Raw genomic sequence first — 15,905 nt, 5'->3', positions numbered from 1 at the left:
CCGTCCTCTCTTACTTGATGTTTATAAAGATGCCTTTATAGCGGGATCCTTACCACAATCTATGCACACTGCAGTTATATCTCTCATCCACAAAAAAAATGGAAAGATGTTTTGGACCCTAGCGGGTACTGACCTATCTCCCTAATCAATTGTGACCAAATAATTCTAGCAAAAGCTCTTGCAAACCGCCTGTCAAAAGTCATTGGCAGCATAATTCATATGGACCAATCTGGCTTTATCCCAAAGCGCTACAGTTCTGACAACATCAGACGACTGGTTAACTCAGAATACCTTACATATGACCCTAGACACCCACCAATGGCTGCCACAGCCTTCGACTATGTGAAGTGGAGTTACCTCTTTAAAACACTCCAAAAATTTGGCTTTGGAAAAAACTTTATTACATGGATAAAAACCTTATACAACATATCTTATGCTTGTATTCTAACAAATAATCTCATATCTGACATGTTCTACAGATCTACAGGACAAGGCTGGCCCTTAAGGCTGGGACTATTTGTGATTGCTTTAGAGCCCTTGGCACAGAAATTGAGGAATAATACTCTATACTAATACTAATGAAATTACAGTAGGCAAAACTCACCATAAACTTTTACTTTATGCAGACGATATGTTGGTACTTTTAACACAACCAGGAAAATCTGTACCGACCTTATTAGACTGTATTGGAGAATTTAAACTACTCTCTGGATATCGCATAAACTGGGACAAATCTGAGGCCATGCCAATGTCTGGCTACTGCCCATCTACCCTTCTTAATCAGTGGAAATTCCGATGGTCCCTGAAAGGAATTAAGTACTTGGGCGTTCATATTACACCTGATTAAAAAGATATGGTTCAGGAGAATATTAAGCCTCTACTTAACAAAATGAAAAATGACTTTGGTAGATGGACCAAAATCCACATCTCGTTATGGGGTAAAATACATTCTATCAAAAATGATGACTGCACCCGTGATTTAATATGCCTTGTCGCATCTCCCTCTGAGTGTTTCTGATTCTTACTTCAGAGATATCGATTGGCTTATTCTAAACTTTTTGGGGGGCAGCTCACAGCATTTATTTAGTTATTTATTTATTTATTTATTCATATGCACAATGATAAAAAAAAACAAAAAAAAACAAGAATTATATTTAATAATACAAAGGCAAATAATTGTGCACTTGTGCAGTGATGCTCTAAGCATCACTTAGAGAAAAAAAAAACTGCAGACTTGTACAAAGAGAGGAGGGTTTGCCCTTACCAATTTTAAATGGTACTATTGGGCTATTAATGTGAAATATGTAAGAACATACCGACTTGTAAGGCAAGAGATAAACCAAGCTTGTTACAGATAAAGACTGAAGTGTGTAACGGGTTATCTCCCTGGTTTGGTTTATTTGGCACAAAATCGCTACAACAGAAAGATCATCCTATTATTGTGAACATTAAACTAAAATGGAACAAACTGCACAGAGCTGGCCGTTGGGACTTTTTCGAATCCCCCCGAGCGCCCCTATGGAACAATAGTCGAATCTTGATTGGTGATAAAATAGTTCATTGGAAGTTAGGGCAAAAAACTGGGATTACCTGTGTATTTATTTAATAGCAGTACAAAATTGTTGATGAATATAAATTACCAGATAACCAATTCTGGAGGTATGTGAAAGTGGTTAGGAAGTCCCCTTACCTGCCCTATTGGCAGCCCAGCTGAGGATCTGCTCAATAAATCATCACCATATAGGGGCACTGCCTCAAAGATATATCATCTCCTCCAGGAACAATTGGGTGACCCTTTGGTCAAGGTGAAAACACAATGAGCGAGGGACATGGCTGTGGACATATCTCCAGAAGACTGCAAAGCATGCTTAAATAATATTAACACGATATACAAAGAAATGGGTAATAGATTTATTTAACTGAAAATAATACACACGTGGCAACGGACTCCACAACTACTGTTTAATTGGGACTTGATACCAGTGGACTCTTCTTGGAGATTTGGTCGGAGCGGTGCTTCTATTCTACATATACTATGATCATGCACAGCACTTAAAGACTGGTGGAACAATGTACAACAGATTATTTATGAAGTCCTGAATAAAAAGTTCCAAGTTTCTGCAAAACTGTCTATTCTGGGTTCAACCACTGAGCTTCAGGACTCTGACTTGTCCCCTTTTGAGAAAAGGCGGATTATCTTGGCATTTCTCCTTATGAAGAATGGACCAGAACAATTGCACAATTGGCTGCATACAAGAGAGTGACATACTTCATATTGGACAAACCTGATCATTACAGGTTTACAAGGGACCCTTTCACTGGCTGGCTACATACGACATAAAGGTTAATATAGTATCTAAAAACCTGTGTATAATTCAGGGGATATGTGTTATCTGTTTATTTATTTTCATTATTATTACTTATATTTTGTACATATAATTTGTCCTAAGGAGTACTTCAAGTAGACATATGCTAATGACTATTTCTATTGAATCTCCTGCCAACTTGAGTGTAAATCACTGTTTGTTACTGTTTGAAGTGGTTTAAACTTCAATAAAAATGTGAATTATAAAATAAATAAATAAATAAAAAATGTGCAAAATTTTCATTTGGGAACATGCCCCTGGACAGCCCTGCAGGCCCGAGGTCCACCCACCATGGTCTCATGAAATCACAAATCTCTTCAATTTGGTCCAAAGATCACCAAGGGTCTCTGCAAGGCTTCTCATGGCTCCAATGTAATAGCAAGAATTCTTCATAACAACAAATTTGTCGAATAGATAATCTCATTCAGTGCAGCTTAAATTCTGTTAGAGGTTCCTCTAAAGATGGTTTGACAATTCCCTCAGTCATCAAGCCATAAAGGCATCAATAACGATATTCAGTGTTTTCCAATTATCAGCATTGGTGAACTTTCTGTCAGATTGCCGATAAAATAAACTAATTTAAAAATGTGCTACTTTGGCTCTGATGCAACATGCTTTTACACAATGTCATGCCCACAAAAATATCTTGATAACACGTCACAATTAACATCCTATGAAACAATATAATAATCAAAATCTGCAAAGATTACTAGTAACTAGTAACTAAATTTATCAAATAAATGTAGTGGAGAGGAAGTATAAAGTAGCAGAAAATGGAAATACTCTAGTAAAGTACCTCAATCTTGTTTTTATCTCATCACTGGTTTTGACACATGACACTGCAGTGTAATATGGCGCTAAAAAACAGTCTTGCAGTAAATCCTCTTATTCTGAAGCTTCTAATGCAATTCACATTTGTTGACACTTTCAAAGTGATGTTGATTCAACTCTTTCATTTTCAAGTGTGGACTGTGTGGTGGTGTTGAATTACACAGCATGTAGTGAGCAGCCACAGACACATGACTTGAATCATGTCGAGGGAACTTGTCATTTACAAGCACATGATGTGGCAGTTATTGTATTTATTAAGGGTGTCACGATTTCGATTTTAAATCGAAATCGACCGAAATTAAGTCACAATCTCGAACTTTGAATTAAAAAATGGAATCGTCGATGCTGCCACATCCCCATGTCACGTATCTTGAGGAGCAGTCGCCTTTATTCACAGCCAAACTGCAGCCTATATTGTACACTTTATTGCTGTCGCTACTACTGCTACTCCTTCGCTTCTCCTTCCTCTTCCATTCATTCACTGTCCACCCTTACGCACGCTCCCTCTCTCGCTCGCCCACTCACACCTTACGCACCTTACGCACCTTACGCACACACACCTCATGCACCACCCTATTCCTGAAAGGGGCTACGCCACTCTTACAAAAATGGCAACTGCAGATTCAGGAGACCCATCGACAGAACTTGAACCCCCTCCTCTTTCACTGAAGTCGCCGGTGTGGAAGTATATTGGATTTCCAGTGAGTTATGTTGACAACGTTCGCGTTGTCGACAAAAAAGCCACAGTTTGCAAGCTCTGCTATGTGCGTGTACCATATTCTTCCACTGGCAGCTTAATTGAACTTAATTGTTCAGAGAAGACTATGGACATGGCTATTTTATTTTTTTGTTTATTTTGTTGTGAACTTGAATGTCATCTTCTGTGAAGAAGACTGCAGCTACAAAAAGAGAAACTAGATGGCAGGTTATTTTGTTTAAGTTTCCAATTGACTGAAGATATAAGTTATTGTTACATTATGCTGTTAATAAATGTTTTAAATTTGACAATGTAGTGTGGTACATTGCGAACAAAGGTCAGATATTATATTGCATAAAAGTCTAGTCTTTAAATGGCATAGCAACCTTGCTTTAAAAAAAATTTATGTAAAACATCGAGAATCAAATCGAACCGTGACCTTAGAATCGAAAATTTAATCGAATCGAGGATTTGGAGAATCGTGACACCCCTTGTATTTATTGTAAGAATCTTGAAATCCCCAGCACAGAGTGAGGCTATGAACAGGAAGTTGGCAATAGTCTACAGTACCTGTGTTTCTTTACTTTGAGATATTATGTTACGTTTACTGAACACACCTTGTCTCAGTTGCATACCAGGCTGATTGCCAACCCGGAAAAACAGGATTACAAAATTTGCAACACTAAAATACAAGGCCCAATTTGGATGTCCTAGCATTATAAGTCTTTTTTCAATGATTTCTGAACAGATTTATTCACAATGCTTCTCTGCTGGAGAACAGTGGGCAGTGCTCACCAGGGGTCTTGTTCCCAAGTGAGGGTATATGTGAGATTTACAGGCATTTGGTGGGCATCAGCAGTAATGGGGGCTTTTTACTAGACCGTCATGATGAAGACGAAGCTGAGCCAGAGGGCACAGCATTTGAATTACCAGTAGATCTACACTTCAACCCACCTATGGTCATGAGCTTAAGTTAGTGACCAAAACAATGAGAACTCTGTGTGCAAGTGGAAAAGCATCCTCACAGGGTAGCACCTGGCTGTGACAAGCGCGAGCTATACTGCTTGGAGCATCAAATATTAGTGGATAATCTTTAATGAATGTTCCAGCTACCAGCCCTCCTCTACAGAGTGGCTGGGTTGGCCAGATAGCATATAGTAAGTAAAGCTGCTACTTCCTCAAGGGAGTCAGTCAACATAGTTGAGGTATCTGATCAGGATCCTCCTAGGTGCTTATTTGGAAGTTTTACCAGCACATCCAACTGGATGGATACCCCATAGGGTGCAGAAGATAATACTGTATAAGTCACTCAAAATCTTGACTGTGCTTATAAACGGACCGAACCACAACAGCCAACTTTCAATTGTTTTTAGAAAACCGACATACACCTGTCCCTTTTACCTCACGCAGTGTAATTCTCCCTCACAGTTTGTTGAAGAAAAAATTATATGAAAACCAAAATTAAACTATCTTACCTCATAGGACCAGACGCACTGGACCCCCGCAAACCTTCTGACACAACGGCCCACCTCCACATCCTCATGGGTGGTGTACATCTCCTGTAGACACTCTCGGATGTGAGGAACCATCCTCTTGAGGACCTCACGGCTCATGATGACCCCTGGCCCCCCCATGCAAAAGTTCTCCCCAGGCTCCAGGGCCAGTTTCCCTAGCTCATCCCGGGCCCCCATGCCTGTTTGACCCAGGAAGATGGCTTCACTACTGTTGAGACTGCGCAGGAAGCTCTCCAGCCTCTCACTCTTGATGTAGACATCATCGTCAGCCCTCATAAACCACTCGTACTTGTCCAGGTAATGGTCATGCATATACTTCAGCATCATGAAGGACTTCTTCTGGGGTGGGTATGAGTCATCCACATTCCTCAGAGCCACTATGGGAATAGGTATGCCAGTGTTAGAGCCCTCACTGGAGAAGAACTCCACTCGACCTGGTATTGTCTGAGCCCACGTCCTGTAAACACACACACAGACACACACATTGGGATTATCTGTAACATGTAAGAATCAGCAACCCACAATAACAGGAAATAAAAGCTTAAACTAACAGCCCAAAATCAAACAGTTGCAGAACCTGGTCCAAACACACAAGTGCAGTTGTTGCAATGGTAAATGGACTTCTGTCGCGCTTTTCCAGTCTACTGACTGCTCAAAGTGCTTTAAAACACATTTACCCATTCACACACTGATGGCTGAGGCTGCCATGCAAGGTGCCAACTGCTCATCAGGAGCAATTTGGGGTTCAATATCTTGCTCAAGTATGCTTCGACATGCAGACAGCGGAGCCAGCAATTTGAACCAGCAACCATCTGATTTTGTTAAAGCTCCGAGACTTTCTTCCTAATCTCAGGACATTTGCAGAATATGTCTTGCAAATCTTCTTCTTCTTCTTTTTCTCTGTGTTAATTGGCAGATTTCAAACCAACTTTAAGGTGCATACAACCATCAGCTGCATCAGCGTGCGTAGACGCTCGACTTGTTAAGTCAATAAAAGCAATTTGGATAAATATTATCGGTTTTATTTACAGGCTTTAGTTTCACCAATACATATAAATAGTCAATATAATTATCCCAATATATATCATGCATCCTAATAATTTAACGTTATATCTACTCCATATGAACATGTTGTCTACAGTGAATGTATACTGTGGGTAAAATCTTTTAATTGATTTCTCCTTGCACCTTCAGCCAATTCACAGTGCACTTTCCTGACACAAGATTAGAAATACCTTAGTTTGTACAGTGGTATATGGTATCTGCTAGTTTGAAACAAAAGACAAACTCATATTTTTCAGTAAAAAAGCTATGTACGTGCTTAATCATCATTGCTCCATAAGCTTAGGAGGAGTGGAACCTCTTGCTTTACAGGCTGCGCCATTAAAGCAGCCACTCAGCAGGAGCTGCAGTCCTGTCAGCGCCATATTGGACACACTCAACCAGTGTACTTCTGTGGCATTCACATCTTAATACAAAATTACTATAGTCATGCACTTAAGTCTGAAGAAAAAGCATGAAAATATGCATCTCAGTAACATGCAAGTGAAGTAAGTCACGCAGCTGCTTTGTACAGCTGTACTGATCAAAGGGCAAGAAATGCCGTTAAAATCGATGCAGACACATGGACACGAATGATGGTATTTTTACACTACACTGGGTTTGTGAATGCACGGATGCGTGTTTCTGTCACATGCATGTAAGAAGGGAAAGTCAAAAATGCAGCTAAAACAGGCAGGGATGAGGGAGTGCAATGCAAAGTAAAAGGTCCAGCTTCCATTTGTGGAAAATTTGATTATCTTCCTTATTTATGCTGACATAAATACACCACAGAAGGGGCAGACAAAGGCTACACACAACTTCTGAGTGAGTAAAACAACTTGAAGTAGATGTTTCTAGTGGGAGGTTCAGCCACTCAGTCAGCCAATGAACAGATAAGAAAAAGCTGACCACAGTCCACTGGGACAATCTTTGAGGCATGAAAACCTTTGATTAAACTTAAGAATAAAAAAGTGGTACAAAATAAAGTCAATCAAAGCTGAAGGAAGGCAGGAGAGCATTAATTGCACAGTTGGACAGTGTGTAAGCACAGGGAGAAGCTGCAGACAGGTGGGAAGATTCTCATTCATAAAGTTACAAGTGTGGCTTCTCTAAGCATGACTGTAAAGTACAGGAAATGTTTGGACTCTGGGTTGAAAAATGGTTGGTTGTGTGATGGTTCCGCAGCTAAAGTACCACCAAAAGTAGAGGGAATCTTTCACATAAGAAAAACAGAGAATTAACGATCCAGCTTGTTTGTTATTCATTACTACAATTCATTGCATGTGATGGTGACCCAGCAGAGGGTCAAGAAAGGGTGGGTGATCTGACAATTTTAGATGGTGATAGTTTCTTAAGGTGTTCACAACCTATTTTTCTGGTGAAATACCATGTTGTGGTATTTAATGTCCTCCCATTTCTGTTTCCAACTTAACATAACCTCATTGACAAGTAAATCCACACTAAAAGAACAAACCAAGTGAGTGATGTAACAAGATGGCTATGGTGATTGGATTAATTACTTCATGTGGCTCTTCTTTGGGTGACGTATTGTAAATAATGCAACATGAGATATAGCTAACGGTATGCTGGATGAGGAGCTTGTGCTAAAAAAAAGAACTATCTTTAATGCAATGTTGTGTTTTATTGGCACAATTGGAGAAATTCATGGGCTCTATGAAGTCTGGCTATAGTTTACATAGCCCCACTTCTACAGTCTACTAACCCATTTCAAAATCAAGGGATAAAAGGAATTTAGATTGTGGCTAACCACTGTGATTAAATAAATCGTGATATTAATTTTTGGCCTGATTGCCCACCCCTGATAGCAACTAGGGTTGTAACAGTATGAGATTTTCACAGTTCAATAACCATCTCAGAAAATATCATGGGATACAATACAGAGTTATCATAATTATTATTATTAGTTATAACCACCCTTAACAGAATGCAAACATTAAGGTATTTTGGTTGAACAAACTCCAAAATAGTATGTCCTGACAAACATTAAACTTGATTTTTTTTTTTTTTAAAGCAACATTATGTAGAAATTGGCTTTTTGTGCAATTTGGAGCTTCTGAGTGCAGCACCACTGTTATAAATACAAATCCCAGGTTTGTGACAATTTGTCAGACATAATGTAGGTGCACTACAAACAAAACCCGGTTCATCATAACAATGTTAAAAATGTTTTTAAAAAAAAGCTACATAATGTGATTGTCAGTACAACAGAATTCAACACTATAGATGAGCAAATGTACAAAGGTATGATGTCAAATTTCATACCACATTATACAATCAAAACAGTATATTGCTGCAGCCCATATTGCAATATGTCCTATTTGCCCTTGAAAGGTCCTCTTAGTCCACATGATAAAAGAAGCACTCATTCCAGATGTTGGGCATTTGAATCCGGTGCAAATAAAAGAATAATTTAGTTTAAAGGAGCATTTTCCTTCAGATGTCGACATAATTTGAGTTTAAAAGACTCAAAAAATGAACTAACCCTATCAACAGCGAGTGAAGAAGTCACAGTTCTGGCGTTATGTCCAAGATGTCTATGTATTGCAAATATATCCACTGCTAAGCAGCCCGAAGCCGCTAGGACGAGCTGGTGGTGGTGAGTCACTGTAGCCTCCTGTGTGCCACAGGAGAGGATGAAGAAGTTGAACCGGCTGGAGGGAACTTCTCAAGCCCCCAGGAGGAGCACCAGGCTCTGATGCCAATTTGCTGGTGGCCAGACTGTGTAATTACATCGTCACCTGATGCACTACAGGCCACAAAGACTTTTTCCCAAAAGCCAACATGGTGAAAGAAGGGGCTGTGAAAAGGTGGATACATTTCTTTGGAGGGTCACTGAAATGACTCATTTAACTGTCATAATTTGAGCTATTCAGTCCAATAACATAAGGAAAGTCTAGAAGAGCTGCACGATTAAATTATTTTATCCTCATTCAAGTTAGCCAGGCGCTAAACGGGAAGTTAGCTGGTTCAGTCGGCAGAAGTCTCTAGTGCGCACACTCTATGGGCCGCACAATGCGTAAGCTATGCTGAAGGAACCCAGAGGTTGAGCATTTTTGGCTTCATGTGCCACTGAACAGCTTTCATAGGAATGAACAGGGCTCCGCCTCGAGGGCTGTGTCCACTAGTTATAGGTCCATGGAACTACTGCATAGAACTTTACAGCCTCAGTTAGTTATTCAGTAAACTCAAAGATGCAGAAGGTCCAGAAAAATGACTTTTACCATGATCTCAAACAATAGCTCCTGAAAAGAAACCACGTCCATGGCAGAAAAAAGAAGCAAGGTAAAAAAAAAGAAAAGCTAGACAAGAGTACATTTTGCCGGAGCTTTCCAATAATGGAGACAGCTGTGGGAGTGAAAAGATGAAATTGTGACAGTTTCTTAGACCAGTAAGTAACGCCTAACATTGGCTGTTTACAGAACCATATCTTTAGTGTAACTGACAACACAAACTGGAACAGTTGTGATGTGACTGTTTTCTTGTAACTGTGGCGTTGCTTAAACTGAGCTTAGTAAGCTGTAATGTAAACGTATACACAAACAGCACACATGAAGATCATACGATACGTTGACAGACTATTATTGTTCAATTCATCATATTGTGACCACTTGGCATTAAGGTTATGAGACTGTAATGTAACTTGGCTATACATTTTTGAGGACATTACAAGGTTTATTACGCATGTCTAACTGTAGCAATGACACCTTTAGATATTGTGTACAGTAAGTAAATCATGAAATTCTTGCTCCAGGAAAGAACAAGGAGCAGCTCTGGCCTCTACCATCATGAAGAAATGACCAGGCCTACAGAGCTGGAAGATCCTGCTGCATCAAACACTGGACTAAGTGACAGTGACGAGTCAGTATAGTGGCTGATGATCTCACTTATTAGTACTTTGTAAACCGTGTGCCCTCTGAAAACCATGTAGCTGTCTGATGAACACGTTTTTTCTCTGCAGTCCATGTTTCCATTATGTGACAATATAAGATCGTTTCACAACGTTGTACACAATTGTTCCTTACTTTCTTCCTGAAAGAGGGCAGCTGGCACTGTGATGTATGTATTATGAGTACTGACATCATCTGAGGGAAATAATGAATAAATCCTGTCTGTAATGTCAAAATGAAATATCTTACTAATCATATCTTACATGTACAGGAGGCTTTACAAAAACATTCAAAACACTACAGAGTTCAAACTGTATATATCCTTATTCTCATCTGCAGATGGTCTCATCAATAAGACCCCCCAGTGCACATCTGTGTCTATACATTACATTAGCATATATCTTTGACATCATCCCATGACACATATTCTTTATACTGTGAACTTCTACACATCCCATGATGAAGAGGTTTGCACAAAACTGTATAGCTTTGAGTCTAAAACATACATACTTGCTATGGTATTTGTTATAGTATATCCTTACAACTTTATTGTAATTTTTGTATTCTATATTTATGGTTTTGACTGTTGCAGTAACAAGCCTTCATTTATTACAAATTCCTTCCTCTAAAAAAGGAGTGGCATTTCAGTGTCCACTGTTGCACTGATATTTTTGTCAATTAAGTAAACTTTGCAATAAATGGCAAAACATAAAAGGCTCTTTGTGTTGACATATAACTGAAATGAAACATTCCAACCTGCTGGAAAGGCTTTTGTGCCAGCTTTACTCAAACATGGATTACAAGGGTTGTTTAGTATGCTTGCTGACACAGACCTGTGTTTGTTACACTAATAGAATGAGCTGTTCTCAGAATTTAGTATAAATGTATACCAATAAAACCTGTGTGACAAAAGAATACAGCTGAGCAATGGTGAATATATGGGTAAATAAATATATACATAGCAGTAATTATATAAGTCTTTACAATTTTAACAACTTGCAATAATGAAACAAATAGAAACTAATGAAATATAAGATAAATGACAAAAAGGGTTTGAACTAAATATTGAAAAGAGGGGAAATACTGCCCCCTATTCGTTTGAAGCAGGGAGCTGGAAATTACAAATAGATCCTTTAACACTGGCCTGTTTTAACAGAAAAAACTGATCCTACTGCTGGTGAATATTCTGTCAGACACATTGCAGTCTAGATGTGTCCTCACTGAAACTAGAGACTGGAGAAGGCCTTCACAGCACAACAATCGAACGAACATCAACTGTTAGCATCAGAGCCTTGGGGCATAGGGAAAAATATTTTAGTGGCACATTAGAACACTTCATGAAGTACGGAAATACTGTAGATATCTGCTGTTCTAGGTTGTACTTTATTTTTCAGGAAAACTCCATCTTATTACTGAGGCTTGAACATATGTCATCAGTGCAGGAGTTGATGACTACATGAGAGTCATGAGCTTCTGTCTGAGGTCACAGGACATGTTCAGTAGAATTGTTGTACATGTCTCTACAGAAACATGACTGACTCAATATAACTCTGTGTGCAGTGCAGTGAGGAAAAGCAGCCCTCAGTCAGAACTCTGATGTGATTTTTTCATGTGGTTGTTGAAATGAAAAGGTTTGAGAAGCCCTGGTTTGGCATACCGCCCGGTTGCCTTGTAGTCCTCTTGCAGGACTAGAAGACCCAATATACAGTATTGCGTTTTAGCCACTGGAACAGATGAGACACCTCAAGTTACCGAGCTAAATAATATCCTCTTAAGCCCTACTGACCTGCCTCAGTCAGTACAAACCCATTCTGTGCAGCACTGATCAAACCCACACAGCTTTATTTTAAACGATAGTGGAGAGCCTAACTTAGTACTGAATCAATTACTCACTCAGGAGAGAATTAATTGTCAACTGTTTTGATAATTGAGAAATCATTTGTCAAACAAGATTACCAAACATTTCAACTAGATATATTAGAATAAATATACTGTTTGTTGGCCACAGGAAGACATTTGAAGGCATCACCTAAGACTCTGGGAGATATGGAATATGGAATATTTCTAAATTTTCCTATATTTCTTAGGTTTAGTCATTAATTGATTACTTGGAAGATATAATCAGACTGACAATGAAATAACTGTTAGGTGTCTCATATCTCAAAGTTTCCAAAGAAACAAAATCTATCACCCTGAAGTTTGGAAAAGTGCTTCTAAAATGATGCAGTAGTGTAGAAAATGTCCATTTGATGGCATGTTGCAGCCATAAAATCCACATCTAATCTTGGGTTTCACTAAGTGTTCACATCATAGCTTCAATATAGAATCACAAAATGATAGAAAATATTTTCTGCATGATTTTACCCACCTGAAAGCTACTTAAGAGGACATGCAGGGGAAGCTGAGCTTTAAGCTGTTATAATAATAATTTTACATTAAACACAACTTAACTGTAACGAGTCACCTGTCAGCAGATCAGAACCACGACAGATGACGCAGAACCTCATTTGGCACATTTAGGCATTTTCTTATGCGTTCGCTTTGAGACTATCCTGAAGGTCCGGCTGGTGTTGATCAGTGTGGACCGCTGACAATAGCTGACACTGTTCACTACCTAGTGACTGTAACGTTGCTGTATGTAGAGGCCTTTACACCAAAATTGTATCTTATCTTGGTCCATGTCCGTCCAGGTGAGCTGATAAAGAAGGCCACATTTAAGTGCTACAGAGTTAAAGTGATATTATTGGGCCGTTATCTTCCATATAAGACACGTATAAGACCGAGAGCTCAGTGGGAAACTGAGAGGAAACACATCACATAACCTACCTGTGTGCCGCAACGGCTCGGCTGTTCAGGTACTTCTGGGCAGTCATGACACCGACGAACAGGAAATTCTTGGTTCTGGAGCCTGGTTTTTCGGTCGCCGGTGAACCGTTATCTTGCGGTGGCCATTGTACTCCGCCGTATTCCGTCCTCAGCCCTCGATTCAACCCACAGCCGGCAGGGTTTGCTTTTCGTTTTTGACCGGCTTTCTTCAGCTCGGTCGCTTTGGGTAAAATGAGCCTGGAAGCCAGTGTGAACCCGACCACCAGTCCCAACAGAACACTAAACCATGCTCTTCGGCTTCGACCTGCCATTCCCCAAAAGTTCACCAGCCCGCTTTGTATCCGCACTGTATGCTAAAACAACGTATCAGTAAAAGCTAACAGTTCACTAAATAAAAAACCGAAATAAAAACTAGCACAGGCGGACTGGTAGCGCTCTTGTGTCTCCAGAAACCCGGGCTCACACACACTCCCTCATGGTAGAGAAGCCCTTTTCTTCCAGTTGCCTACGTAGCATCACAGCAGTCTCCTTGAAGCCACCTGAACGCTTCTCTCCGGCTGCCCCGCTGATCATCAAGCTGTCCGTCGATATCGATCATCGGCAAACTTCAACGCCGATCGACAAATGCAGCAGGTCTTTTCTGTGCCTGGAGTAACGGCCCCGTAACCGTCATTATCTCGCCATCGGAAGAATATCGGACTGATCACTGATGGCGAAGGGTTTAACAGTGGATTGACCCAACGGAATTTCCGTAGCCTGTGGCTGGATGAATTTCTCGCGAAGTGGGAGGGTTCGTTGGTTCCGGAAGTGATTTTTTTTTCTTCTTCTTCTTCTTTTTTCTGTATTCCGATTTAACTCGATTTTTCATCAGTGTCCTCAGTGTTGATGACACAGAGATCCAGGACTCTCTGGAATAAAGTTACGATCATATAATTAACACTAGAACCCCGTTTCAATTATTTAGACTTTTTTGTTTGTGAAATCATATGTTAGTCGTCATTCGCACAGCGAACGGCTCTATATACTACAACGACCATCAGCCTCAGCTGGCGTTGCCATGGGGAAGACTACAGAGGAACGAGTCAGAGCGGGACTGACTTCAAATCCCTTTGATGTCGCAGCTGATAATAAAACACGGCGCCACAATTCAAACGTCAATAACCTCAAAATTAACAATGAATTGATTTAAACGAAATCAGTTCTCTCAACAGCGTAACCAGCGCATGTGACAATATTAAGTCCTGTGATTGGATGTTTCTTGCCGAAATTCACCATGGGACTCGTAGTTGACTTCTCCCTCCAACTGTTGTGTATATGTGCGTGTATTTTTTATTAAGGACCGTCCCCCTACAGAGGACCACTGACCACATCTGTAACATTAAACTGATTTTTACAATGACCACACTCTGGCCTAAAACAACAACATCAGCTATGATTGTCATTAACATATCTAATTACAGTTATCATTTATTATTATTACTTTAATAATAATTGTGACACCAGATTTGACCATGGTCCGTCACTGCGTCAGTAGCGCCCTGAAAGCTAAACTGGACGGCAGAAATTAAAATAAAACCTACCAAGTCCAGTGCAAAAACTAAAAATGCATTGTGAACGTGTAAAGAGGAAATACATTGCAAACACGAGTGGTATATTTTTTCCTTTATTATTTAAGGTATAAATACGTGTGATTGTTGTTAATTTGTGTCTAATTTTGCGCTACATGACAAAAAACATAACCAAAACAAAAAAGCCAAGTAGAGCTTAGCTTCCAGACTATCTGGCACAGCTCTCTGCCAGCTCTGTAGTCTCCAGCGCCCTCATGTGGCTGTTGTCATCTACAATCAGCCGCTGGTGTCCGGTGAAATCTGTATCGTGTTGCTTCTGTTTTCCAGTTTACCAAGTTTTTCTTATGTTTCTTTATACATAACAACATAGACATCTTACAGACCTTTCAGAAGATAATTCATTAACTAATTAATTATCACCAGTCTGTATTTGAGCTGCTGAAAACAGAACAGTCACAATCTGCTACTGACAAACATATACGTATATGTACACAGTACACACTATAAACTAGTATACCCCCTCTGAACATATAAAGGTTTTTTTTACTGACTTAATTGTCCAGGCTACAAGCCACAGGCCTGCCAGGTCTACTATAGATCACCAGAGCAGACGTTACAGGTTATTTCAAGGCAGTTAAAGAAGATAAGCGTCACACTATAAATACACTATTACAAGAAAAAGTCTCAATTGAGAAATAAGATACAATGAGCCTCAGAGAACAACCAGTACTCCTACGATGGAAAACCTAGGCCCCCAGATTACAATGCACAACCTGCTTTAAGGCCATTTTTATTCACAATTTTGCTTTAGTGCTGGAGATTCAGAAACAAATTAGCAGTAATCTAAAATCATCCTGGGGAATATTTATACGACAAGTAATGGTAGTCCTTGTTTTGTCCTTGTGTGCCTCCTGCCAGTGGTTTAACGCTATTTAAAGGAGCTATTTGTAATTTCCAGCTACCTGCTTCAAACAAATGGGGGGCAGTATTTCCTCTCTTCTCAATGTTTAGTTCAAACATTTTTTGTTATATATTATATATATTTCATTTGTTTCTTTGCAATTCAGTGTTGCAAGTTGTTATAATTGTAGGACCGAAATAATTACTACTATAGATGTATTTATTTACCCATATATTCACCATTCCTCGGTTTC

At 39.6% G+C, this 15,905-nt stretch overlaps 1 protein-coding gene across 1 annotated transcript in view; it reads right to left on the bottom strand.

Moving 5' to 3' along the window:
- chsy1 (chondroitin sulfate synthase 1) overlaps window positions 1-13,877 on the bottom strand; it is a 74,645-nt gene extending 60,768 nt beyond the window's left edge. Inside the window, exons 1-2 of the mRNA XM_073463788.1 lie at window positions 13,184-13,877; window positions 5,370-5,865 (exon numbers count right to left, since the gene is read on the bottom strand). Coding sequence (XP_073319889.1) covers window positions 5,370-5,865; window positions 13,184-13,494 — 807 coding nt within the window. The 5' untranslated portion in view covers window positions 13,495-13,877. The remainder of the gene's footprint in view (window positions 1-5,369; window positions 5,866-13,183) is intronic.
- Window positions 13,878-15,905: the final 2,028 nt, after the last annotated feature.

Source organism: Pagrus major, chromosome 4 (assembly GCF_040436345.1).
Source record: "Pagrus major chromosome 4, Pma_NU_1.0".
Taxonomy (NCBI): Eukaryota; Metazoa; Chordata; class Actinopteri; order Spariformes; family Sparidae; genus Pagrus; species Pagrus major.
Note: the sequence above shows the minus strand (reverse complement) of the source record. Positions and strands in the feature narration are given on the sequence as shown.